Source organism: Uloborus diversus, chromosome 9 (assembly GCF_026930045.1).
Source record: "Uloborus diversus isolate 005 chromosome 9, Udiv.v.3.1, whole genome shotgun sequence".
Taxonomy (NCBI): domain Eukaryota; kingdom Metazoa; phylum Arthropoda; class Arachnida; order Araneae; family Uloboridae; genus Uloborus; species Uloborus diversus.
The window spans coordinates 118,512,529-118,525,214 of NC_072739.1; the positions used below are offsets into that span (position 1 = coordinate 118,512,529).

At 33.7% G+C, this 12,686-nt stretch overlaps 1 protein-coding gene across 1 annotated transcript in view; it reads right to left on the reverse strand.

Annotated features, from left to right (window-relative positions):
* LOC129230457 (40S ribosomal protein S26-like) overlaps positions 1-10,883 on the reverse strand; it is a 36,477-nt gene extending 25,594 nt beyond the window's left edge. Inside the window, 3 exon segments of the mRNA XM_054864856.1 lie at positions 8,278-8,368; positions 8,370-8,456; positions 10,800-10,883. Of these exon segments, the coding sequence (XP_054720831.1) occupies positions 8,278-8,368; positions 8,370-8,456; positions 10,800-10,883 (262 nt within the window).
* Between the last annotated feature and the right edge of the window lie 1,803 nt (positions 10,884-12,686).

Below are 12,686 nucleotides of genomic sequence, written 5' to 3' on the forward strand. Positions count from 1 at the left end.
AATTAAAAGTGCATAATTTGACAAAATAATATGGATAAATGAAGGATGCATGCAACTAAGACACAATTGAAAGTTACAATGATTCAAAAGAATATTTAATGCAGAAGTATTTGGTCATTGAAGCAAATCAAAGCAACAGAATATAGGCGATAAATTTGCCGTGGCGTGAAATGAGACAGTCTTCATTTTGCACTCGTAGAACAGCAGAAAATCATCGATTCAATTCCTTATCACGTGCTCATTATTTTTCTTGGATTTTGGCTAGCCACCAATCACAAGCGTCCCTATCCCGTCCCCCTTCTGAAGCTCTCAAGCAAAAACACCTCACGCAGCAGGCAAAAAGATAAGAAGGGGGAAGGTGGAAGAGGGGTACGCTTCCGCGTAAATGCGTACACATTTGCGATCAAAAAATATTGTGAAAAAGCTGCCTTTTTATAAATTTTTGTGAAGGGGCTGCTTTTAAGACGCAGGATTTTGTGAATGGGGCCACTTTTGCGATGGGGAGTTTTGTGAATGGGGTCGCTTTTGGCGTGCGGAATTTTGTGAAGGGGCCGCAAAGCGGCCCCAATTTGGCGCTGGATCGACCCCTGATTAATATACATATTTATCTTTCTTTGGATGCACCAGCTCCATTGTTTATGCCTTCTTGATGTAGTGAAAAGTAATGGGGGTAGTGCATTCCCAGAAATAGAAATATTCATTAATGCTATATTATAAGCATACTTAAGATCATTTTAATCTTAATTATATCAGTGAATTAATTTGAGTAACACGGAAAGGTTCTTCACTGAAGGTCTGCAATGCAACTTTACGCAAAATGCGATTCTTCCTTTTTTTTAAATTTACAACGTGAATTTTTTTTTTTTCGGATATAGGGTTTATAGGTGTGAGTCCTATACTCTGCTTTCATACCAAAAAATAGGAGAAAAAATTGTTGAACAAACCTCTAGTAAAAAGGATGGGTTTTGATGATTTTAAAAATATAATAAGTGGCAATACCCCCCATGAGTTAACCAATTTCCTCCATATGGTCTTGCGTACAAATTAGCACCTCTCTAGCCCCTCAGAAAAGTATTAATGTATAATATAACGATCCCTTCCCCTCCAAATAAAAATAATGGCTATGAAACTTTCAAAAACTGAAAAAAATTGCGGGCGACATTTCCAAAAAAGCGGGACGTGCGAATGGAAAAAGGTGGTCATATTTGGATTCAGGAGGTCATTTAGCACAAGAATTCACAAGAATTCTCAGAAGCACTCTTTAAAAACTATATCCTTCCTAAACACAAATCAAATCGTGAAGATGTTTCCAAGCATGTGGATTCACTTTCAAAAGCACTCATTCATTCCTTCATTGAAAAATGCCTCCGGAAAAGAGGGGAGTAGTAAATGGAAACGGTCGTTTGCGCTAATGATTGTAAATCTTATACACCTCACCCGGTTTTTCCCCTCAAGAAAGGAGGGACCGGTGGAGACGTGGCTTAGTAGAGAAATTGAGCTTTTTCGAAAATATTTCAGATGGTTGGAACCCGTTTTTTTTAAAAATGGTCGCATGATTTCAAACTTAGTCTCAAAAGAGAGCTGAAAATATTTTGCGTGTTGGGGCGTTCTTAAAATTTCGATAACACGATTTGCAGCTTTTTTACAGAGCAAAAGGTCCAACAGTACCTCGTTTTCGAAGAAATTCATTTTTTCTCGAATTTTAAAAAATCGAAGAATGGTAAAAACTAAAATACAGACATAGGCTTGAAAAATACTGACAAAAAAATTAACCCGAAAACTTCAAAAGAATTTTGTAAAATAACATTCAACTTTTTCCGTAGGTTAGCATTGGATCCGAAGCTTTCAGACTCTCAGTGAAGAGCACCCTTAAAACCTGGTCAGTGAACAGTGAAGAAACGGAATCGTATTTGGTAGTTTTTCTTCGTAAAAAAAATTTTAAAAGCTGGTTAAATTATTTTTTTTAAAAAAAAGCTAATCATACTATAATGTTGAACAATCATTTTGACACTTTCAAAATTCTTGAAGCCACTCAATTTTTTTTTTCAAACATATATATACCAAGACAGAGATAGTCCAGATTTTTGCTTCACGACCCGGGAGGGGGGGGGGACAAACTGTCATTACCAGCATCGCACACTCAGATTTGGAGAATTGCTAAGCGGAGAAAGCGAAAAAAACCTTATGAACCTGCAGTTGTAAGTACAACATTCACAAAGGTCCTCCTCCCCCAAAAAATGTTTGAAACAATAGTTTTAAAATTGCAGTTTACACAAAAAAGAGGAGGCGAAGAGGTCCAGGGACATTCTATGAGAGATTAAAGCTTGTAGGCTCTGCTTTTGAAATTTTTCGAAATTGAAGTCCCAAAAATGAAGTTTTAAATGATTTTTGATGAGAAGGAAGGGATCGAGGATACTCTACAAATCAGGGTTTGGTTTTTTGCCGAGACAGTGGAAAAAACCATGGCAAAAATGGAAAAAACCGGCAAAAATAGAAACAATGGCAAAAAACCTAATTGCAAATAAAGTAGCATTATATTGTTAACTAGCTGTGTTGCCCGGTCTACCTTTAAAAAAACAATTGCGTCAAGTGAAGTATCTTCAATACCCAGGATTAAATGAAAGAAAAAAAAAACATCATGCAAAAATGTTCTCGCCAAACAATGACGACAGATACTAAAATACTTTTAAGAAATTAAAATAAAATGAGAAAGATGGATTTAAAAGGTGTAACCATGGAAACACAAAATAAAATAAGTTTAAAAATTGAAAATAAGAAAGATGGAAATAAACAATGGATTCAAAAAACGTTATCGTGGAAACGCAAAATAAAATGGCTAAAAACTTGAATAGAGAACAGATTCTTGAACTTCATTTAATTCGCTTGTAACTTTTTTTCTAATGGAGATAGAGGGTTAAACTTTCGACCAAAGGTCGAGTTAGATTTGGAGTAAAAAAAGCTGCTCTTTTCAGTTTTGTGAAAAAGAAAATTGAGGGACAATCCCATCTTTTTTTATTGATAGATTTAATGAAGAAATTAGTGCCTAAATTTCAGCTAAGCCTAAAAAATTCAAGCTAAAAATGCAAATAACTCCCGTCGCACTTAAGTTAGATCATTGAAACAAATTGCGTAGAACGTGGAAAGTTGTACTCTTTCCAACGATATATAATATTAATATGTGCAAGTAATTTTTCACCCCCATAATCGAGAATTTATAAGAAAATTTGGCCTAAATTGGAATAAAAGAACTATTCATTGAATTTTTTTTGAACTGGTCTGCAAACCTTTTCAGAGCTTAAAGGAACAAACTGTGAAAATTTCATCGAAATCGGCCGGGTAGTTCTCGAGTTTTGTGAGTTCAAACACACAGACGCTTTTCGGGGACTTCATTTTAATTTATACTATGTAGAGATCAAGAAATAGTGACAATGTAATATAAATAATGCACTTTAATATTTTAGTTATGTCTCTCCATGTTACTTCTAATTTATAAGGTGAAAAATAAATAAAACACAAATGTTGGGATTGCAAAACTTAAGATTTTAAATGTCTGCTAAAACAATTTTTTCAGAAAGAGCCGATTCCTTCAATGCTAAAACAAAGAATGTTTACTTAAGCTTAGTAAATTAATAAAAAGATTGAATTCTAATTATATATATATATATTTAATTAATCACTTTTTTTTTATCCCACTAAAATTTTTAAGCTATTTAATTAATAACAGAATATTTACTTGAAGATAGAAAAATATTAACTTTTCCTCACTAAAGAAATAACTCACTTTTTCTCACTTACTGGGAAAATGGATAGCCAAGAGAAGAATTTAAAAAGAAAAAAAAAGTTGATCAATATGTGCACTCTATATTCACTCTACTTTTTAGTAATACTAGCTCACTCTACAGAAAATGGCAAAGCCTTTTATCAATTATCAGTAAGAAGTTACCCCTGTGGGTTTAATGCCAATGTGTTGTTTGGTGTGATGACTCACATGAATTCTTTGGTATGAGGAAGGAAGTGATTATGAAGATGGTATTAGACTATGATGATTTAAGTGATATTTCAATCTAAATAAATGTGTATTTTGCTTTTTAATTACTTTTATAGTTGCATCTTGATTAAGTATACTTTGTATAGATATTTAGTATTCTGTAAAAAAATGCTATAATAAACAAGCTAATTACATTTTCATTGTAAGTTAATTATTTGTCTTAGATATTACAAACTGAAATTTTATGTTAATGTTTAAAAATTTAAAAATAAAAATGCTCCATAACTTTAAAAAAATGTAAGGTTTAACTTACTTTTAAACTATAAAAATAATTAATTTAAAATTTTATCAAAATCTTTTCATGCTTTTACTTTTATATCAAAGGGAAAAAAAACTGTCCATAAGTTAACAAAATCTATTTTTGCCACTTTGGCAAAAACCGGCAAAAACTTGCCAACCCTGCTACAAATTTTCAAAAATGGAAATGAAATATCCCAAAAATGTTCAGTTTCAGACTATCTTTGTTGAAATTTTGAAAACAAGACATTTGGGCAATCATTCCCCAGAAATGTTTGTAATTTAAGGTCCTGAAAACTCAATTATGATCCCTTTCTGTAAACGTTAAGGGAAAATTTTGGATTCGGAGACTCGGAGGGAGTTTTTTTGGAATTGAAAAAGATAGTAGGCACTCTAAAAACCCTTTTCTTTGGCTATATTTGATGATGTTAGGAGACGGAATGGGGCTCAGGAAGTTCTTCATAGAATATTCCTAAAATTAAGTTCTAAAAACGCAATTGCTGCAAGACATCTTTCAGGAAAACGGCTGTGGAAGGAAACAAAATTTTAGACCATTTTAGTTTTTTGATGATGTTAGAGGGAAGTGAATTCGGAACTCTTTCGAGGAAATTTGACCAAAAGAAAGAATCTCTGAAATCAAAAGAGTTGGGAGAGGGTTCTGCAACCCTATAGCCCTGTGCATGGAGTCACCACTGAGCTCAAGTATTGATACTACACAGCCTGCTGCCTCCACAACGATTTAAAAAATTATTTGCTTTTTTTTTTAAATAAAATGCTGTTTGTTGATATTAATAAAGCTTAGCTGATTATTTAAATCAATATTTGGTTATTTATTTTTAGTAATTGATTAGTAAAGCAGTTTAATTATAATATTTGACAATTTATATAATATATAAATTGAAATATTTCTATAAATTTGTTTCTGAATTTTTTTTAATTGGAAAGGGGCCGGTCTTCTCTGGATGCCCGAACCAAATTTCATTCCCAGTCCGACCATGCCTAAGGAGGTCCACAAGCACTTGATGCTGTGAAATGCAGATTTTGAATAATAGGCTAAAATGTTAAATGACAGATGTTTTTGCTCTTCTAATTTGAAAAGATCAGTTAGCAGCATAAACTCTAAAAAACATTTTTCTTTCTGAGAAGGCGTCAGGATCCCCTTATAGGCTGGGCCCTGGGGATTTTGCCCCTGCTACCCCCTCTTTTAGAGGCCCTGCTAGACAATAGAAATGATCTTTCTGATTTGTTAGTGAAGGAATATTCTATCATTGAAATGACGCAAATGGTCATAGATGAGTTAATGCTCTGCAAAGAACTACAGAGAAAAATTCTTAATGACTGCCAAAAGACTATCATTGCCAGCTCCTTTTTATAAACTGAACACGAAATTAATTTATGTTTGCTTTATGCACAATGTGCATGCAAATCGATATAAGTATCAGGGGTCTGTCCAGAATTTTTCACAGAGTCCGTTTTTTGAAAAATCAAATAATTTTGCAAAAAGAAATATTTTTTTTGTTAAAAGTAAATTTTAGAACTTAGATATAGCACAAACTGCATCATTTAAACTTAAAGTTGAGTGTTTTCCTCTTCTATGTCAAGAATATCATTCTGGAATGTTTTCTAATATTTTGCGGGGGGGGGGGGGGGGGGCATCGCTCTCTGAAGTATCAATAGTTATCTACCATTCTACATTATGTTAAATTATACTAGAAATATTTCTGTACAGTATTTAAAATAATTTTAACAAAAAATAAAGAAAATTCAGATAAGGGTTCAACAATTAAATTTTTGATCCAAGATACTTAAAAAGGACAGAATTTAGTTGAAAACTTACAAATTCTGTGATTTTAACAAAATTAAAAAGATTTTAATTGTTTACCTCTTAACAAAGTGTACTAAACATCAAAAATTCGAACAATCGGATTCCCATAGAAGATGCAAAGAGATCGCAATTCTCAAAGTGAAGGCATCAAAAGTATAAAAACAGTTCATAAAAGAAATATTTGATAAAATATTTTAAAATTGCATTTTAGAGTCCTATGATAAACATTTCATTAATATCTGTGGACACAGTTGAAGCAAAAAAAAAAAAATAAATAAATAAAAAAATAAACCATCTATTCAGCATTTTATTATTTGACTCATAAAAGAAAATGGAATTTTGCTTTAAAAACTTGAAATGAGAGTTCTAACAAAAATAAAGAGACTTTTCATTTATTTGCATCCTTATAAAGCGAAGTTAGCTTGAAAAAAGAACAAAACATGATTCTCATATCGGATGTTAAAACATTGCATTTTTCAAAATGTAGACATCTAAAGAAAAAAAAGTGGTAATTAAGAATTTGTTTAAAGTTAATCACCCTTGTTAGCATCGAAAAATCAAAACCCATATAACTTTCTCCCAAAATAAGTTGAACATTGCACCGCAGAGTAAAAATGCAAATATTGACAAGCTGGTAAAATGAGAATATTTTCTAATCAAGTCACTATAAAGGTGCAACGCCAGACACTAAGTGATGATAATTTTGAAGTTGTTAACCCTATCTGAAGCTGAAGCGATCATATTTTTCTCCCCACCCTTACTTTTCATTTGCAATTCTAAGTTCATTTCATTTCACAGATATATATTATATTATTATTGTTTATTTAATCATGAGCAAGGAGAAAAATGCTTACCAACACCTTTTCAGAAAAGTTTACCACAACACAGCTGCTACTTAGCTGTGATAAAACAAACAATATTATTTAAGAAGGAACTTATTTTCAGCTGTTAATTTCTTTCCAAGAAACAAACAACAATCATTATATTTATTTAGCAGTAGCAATTATTTATCACTTGCAGGAGCATTGCAAGAGTGCCGATTTTTTTTCTTTTGCAAAATTGGCAGATTTTGTATAAGCAGATCTAATTTGACTTCAAAAAAGGTTCCAAAAATTATACTCTGAAATATGCATTATTTTGCTTTCAGATTTGCTCTTTCAATAAAGAGTTTGTGAAAGATCTGATCTTGTTTATGGGAATTTTGCGAAGGGTCTGTTTTAGTTGATCAGGATTTCGTGAAAGGTCCGTTTTGGTTGATCGGATTTTTTGTGAAGGGTTCGTTAACGGACCCAAATATCCTCTAGCCAGACCCCTGAGTACACATTAAACTTATTATACAATTAGTCACCACTAGAATGAAGTATTTTTTTATCCACAAAACCTAACCCCTATTTTAACACTATTATAATAAGTATCAATTAACGCAGTTTTGATTTACGCAGCATTTCCGTGGAATGTAACCAATGAGGGTCGCACAAAATGAGGGTCTATTGTATTTCAAAAAGCTTTGATACCTCCTCTGACACAGAACTGCAATTTGAGAGAAAGAGGGTTCAAGGGAGAGGGGCTGCTGCAGGGGGTCACCGGGCAGCTCCAACCCTTATGGTTCACATTTTTTACTTATTTTTTTCAAAGGGAGAAAAATCAATTTTTCACCCCTAATCTATTTTCTGCACAGCTGTTTTTTATTTCCTTTATTGTTTTATTTTTACCTCTTTTTTGCAAAAGAAGGAATGACTGCAACAGTAACAAAGTATAGATAAAACAAATCTTTATATTTCGCACATGTTTTGGCTAATTGCACCACCTTCCCTTCTCCAGAAAAAAAGCAGCAACAGCATAGGTTTTTGCTTTTCTTTCTTAGTCTATGAAGTTGATTTTATCCTCAAATATAGATATATCATGAAAAGTTTCATTTTTAGATTGAATTTTATTTTTCTGCACAAGGAATAAAATAATGAAAATTTTAGGACAAAATTTGAAATTTCAGGAGTTTAAGGTCAATTCCTACTCTTGCTTGAGTGAAAACCCAAAAGTGGGCTATTTTATACCCATTTTACCCCACCTGACCCTAAAAAATAAAAGAGAACCATGGCGAACTCCCCCTACAATTGATTTGTAACTAGAAAAATTCTTCGGGTTCAAGTAGTAGTATTTTGATACTCACTTTCATACACACTTGCATCTGTAATATCTCTCACGGCTGCAGCTTCAACTATGTTGCGTATAACGAATTTTTTTATTGCTTTATCTTTAGGGTACACAACGAGCACAATTAGTACACCGAACAGGTTTTACATGGCCCCTTCCATGTTTACTACGCCCATTATTACGTCGCTTGGATGTCTGAAAATAAAACACACATAAATGAATCAGATCAAGCTAAAAGAAAATAATACAATATTTCATATTGCATGAACTCATCTTCCGTAACATTGAAAAAAAGTTATTCAATTCAAAATCGTTCGCAAATATATACATTCTAATGATTTAAGTTAACTATTTAGCAAGCTGGCATTTTTGTTTAAATCCACGTGTATTAAGTTAGGCTAATATGCTGCATATTATTCGCACGCCAAGTTTTGGCTTAAAAGTACGCAATAACATTATGAAACAAGGAAAATGCAATGAATAGAAGGTTTTACCATAATGAAAACTTAAACTTTAAATCTCAAATTTGCCAAATTAAAAGTTAATAATTATATTTGCATCGATGTCGATCACGCCGATCAAGAAACAAGAAAGTTTCAAGCAGCAAATGCAATGTTGCCAAACTTTTGTAAAAACCAATATTGATGAGTAACATCCCTTGCGACACTTGAAAAGAAAAAATTACTTTTGCTTTTGTTTCGACTTTTATAACAGTATTTAAAATTTCGAGTTTGATTTCAACAAAAAAATTTAAAAATTTACCTGGGTCCTTCTCCATTCATTAGGAAATTTATAAGCAAAATTTACAAGTTAGCTTGGCAACGCCTTATTAAGTATTGGAGTAGCCTACGAGAATCTGTGCTGTTGCTTGAAGAGCCTGTTATTTTTCCCTTCGAAAGCGAGGGACAGGGGCAGGGAATTTCGCCCCTAGATGGCGCCTATAGCGAGGCCAACAAAGCTCTCTGACAGGCAAACACAATGTGTTTTGGACTGTCAAACTTATTAGATATCTTGCTATAATATGCATACTTTTTCAAATTTTCAACTTTCAAGCATCTAAGGCAACCCAGGATACTCTCCCTTAGCACCTGGAAATGAAAAATATTGTCCTTTGAGTCACAATAGCGCGAGGAAAACAAGCATCGAAAATGAGATAAATTCCGGTCAGAGAATTAAAGTAATAATTTCAAACACAAAGAATGTCCTTGTTTTTCGTAAATTTTCGTTAAAAACTTCTTTTACTCTTCTCGCGGTGCATTTACCAGATAACATTTTGTTTTTGCCAAATGTATTTTTTACTTTTAATACGTTTTTTTTTTTTTTGTTTCATTAGATGCTAAAACCTAACTTTCCTAAAAGCAGTTTTCTTTAAACATATGAAATCCAGGGGTGTCCCCCCCCCCCCAAGCTTACTAACAAAAATCACCCCCTCCCCGTAAAAAAAATTTCTCGACCCTTTTTCCTTTCGTATTTTTGTTCTTTTTTTTTAAATAAATTTGTTTTAAAAAAAATGTTTTATGATTATTTATTTTTAATAATTATTATTATTTTATTAGAAAAATTCTGTGCTACGCAAATGACATACACAGACACACAAACTAACTAAATAAAAAGAGTATAAACAGTTTTCAAAAAAAAAAAAAAAAATTTAATCAAAAATAAATAAATTAAAACAAAAAAACTTTTAAAACTTTTGATTCCCCCCGGCCCAATTTAGATGGCATTTTCTTACAATTGTGAGATTCAACAAAATGAGATCAAAAACCTTTTTTACCCCCCCCCCCCCCATAAATTGTTGATGGTACAGGCTACGTTATGACCCCCCCCCCCCTCCTGTGGTCACTCCTGACGAATATAGCAATCCGAAGAAGCATAATTGTAAGACTGATAAAAAAAATATGTATGACCTTTTAGAGAATTGATTTCAATGTGAAATTAAACAGGCGGGGGGGGGGGGGAGGGTCCTGGTGCAGACAGTGCTGGAATTTTTAGGAGGTAGTTTAAGAATTTTATTTGACCTCATGGGACATGATTTAATGATTAACTGTCTTAACCCGGATTCACCCCACTCCGCTTTGAGTTTCGTTGTCTGCTTTGTTTCACACTGAAATGAATTCTCTCAAGGTCATGCATCTTTTTATCAGAGCCAGTAATTGAAGAAGGTTTTCGATCTTGTTTCATGCAGTCCCTCTTGGGGGGGGGGGGTGGAGGGAGCTCCGTGCAATGGAAAGGGTGTGTCATCGTTCTTGGGTAGATGGGCAACGTATCGCTCCTTCGAACGCTAAGGAGCGCCCTCCAATGACAAGACTCCTCCAAATGAAATTTAAAAAAAACTCTAAAATTCCCCCCTGTTAATTTAAGTAAAAAAAGACTACCCTTTTACCCCCCGTTTGCACCCAAGCGAGAAATATCCCCCCCCCCCTTAGGAGGAAGGTACACACCTTCAAATGCAAAAAGCACGCCCCGTTAACGAGACTCCCCTCCCCCCCCCAAATACGATTTTAAAATCTCCTAAAATCCCCCTCCCCCTTTTTATACCAATGGCGCAGTCTCTGCCAGGAGTCCCCATTCTCCACGACTAATATTTTCTTTCCACACAGAAATGAACTCTCTCAAGGTCATACGTCTTTTTACCAGAGCCATAAAATACAAGCACTTGCTTATGCCGTTTCAGATAGTCATTTTAAAAAAAAAAAAAAAAAAAACCCTCCAGAAAAATATTTTGATCAAAAAAATAAACATCCAGAAGGTATTTCTGGCTGCGCTAGTGCCCACAGTTCAAAGATTAATGTAAGGGAAAAAATGAAAAATCCAAATTTTGGTCGATTTTTCTCATTTTAAAACTCTATTGTAGCCTTAAACAATTTTTATTTTGGATGGGAGGGGGGGCAGCTGCCCCTCCTTCCCTTGCCCTTACTTCTTCTAGCTGCGCCCATGATGACCAATAAAATGAAGTTCCGAAACTTACATTGACTTTGAACTGCAATTCATTTTCCTGCTACGACTTCGTACAGTTTGCTTTCATTATTTAGTATAAACTTTATTTTATATGTAAGAATTTTTTCGAAAGGCATTTGAGAAAATTTACCCCCCAGGGGTGCCCACCTAGAAAAGGGGGGTCAAGGTGCAAACTGCACCATTAAAAATTTTTACGGGGGATGCTCTGATGGATATTTTTCTCATTTGGGAATTGTCTCCTGCTTTTTTTTTTGGGGGGGGGGGGGGGAGGGTCTTTGTGATATTTAGGGGGTGTGTGCCCTTACTCTTAGAGGGGGTGAGCAGCCCTGGGTGCACAGTGCCCGATTAAGTTAGCTGGAACCTAAGGTCAAACGCTCTTTCAAGGCCCTTTTTTATTTAAGTCACAATTTTTGTCGTTGGCTGAAACAGTTTAAGGCATTTGGAGGCCCCTAAAAAGTGGGGGCTCTATAGTTAGTCAGTCTATTCAGTAATCAGACTCTGCGTGCGACCGGCATGTTAGCATGTGCCCTTTGGTATAAAAAGGTTGGGGACCGCTGGTATCAGAGCCCGATCATTCTGATATTGGACATAGGGCACATTTCTATTTTAGGGGCCCCTAGAGCCCGACTAAGATTTTTGAAGACACTGGGCATGAAAGTCATTTCGTGCCCCCTCCCCCTGTTTCCGCTGATTCTGAAGCTACTAAATATTTCGATACTTGCGTATTAACACAACCATTCTAAATTTGGTGGTACCTCATATCACAACTTTTAAAAAGTAGAAGAGATATAGTATACGATAATTCGACAAGATGTGTTAAACTTTGCCTGTTACAGTTTACCGTAAATATAAAAGTTATCTACAATATAACTTTTAATAACAAATACAGATCAAGCTGGGAATGGTTTTGGGATTTGCAAAGAGATCAAATTTTTAAGAGGAATTTTTATAAGATATTTTTTCTTTGTCTTGGCATTTGCAAAAATATCAATGATATTATTGTACTCTATAGATTCTGAGTGAAATCATTATTTATTTTTATTTAGCATGATAAATTAAGGGAATTTTAGGCCCCTGAAATCTAAGAGGAGGGGCCTGTGCCCGCATGCCCCTGCGGTAATCACGCTCTAGTTGATATAGAAACAGGGTTCTCCAACCTTTTTCACTTGTGGGCCACATTGAAAATTTTTTGAGACAAGGCGGGCCGGTCCAACAATATTTTAGCCCAAATGGTCCATTTAGCATATGGCCTATCCTCCACCCATACATCGCGAATGATATATATATATATATATATATATATATATATATATTATATATATATATATATATATATATATATATATATATATATATATATATATATTTATAATATATATATATATATATATATATATATATATATATATATATATATTATATATATATATATATATGTATATATATATATATATATATATATATATA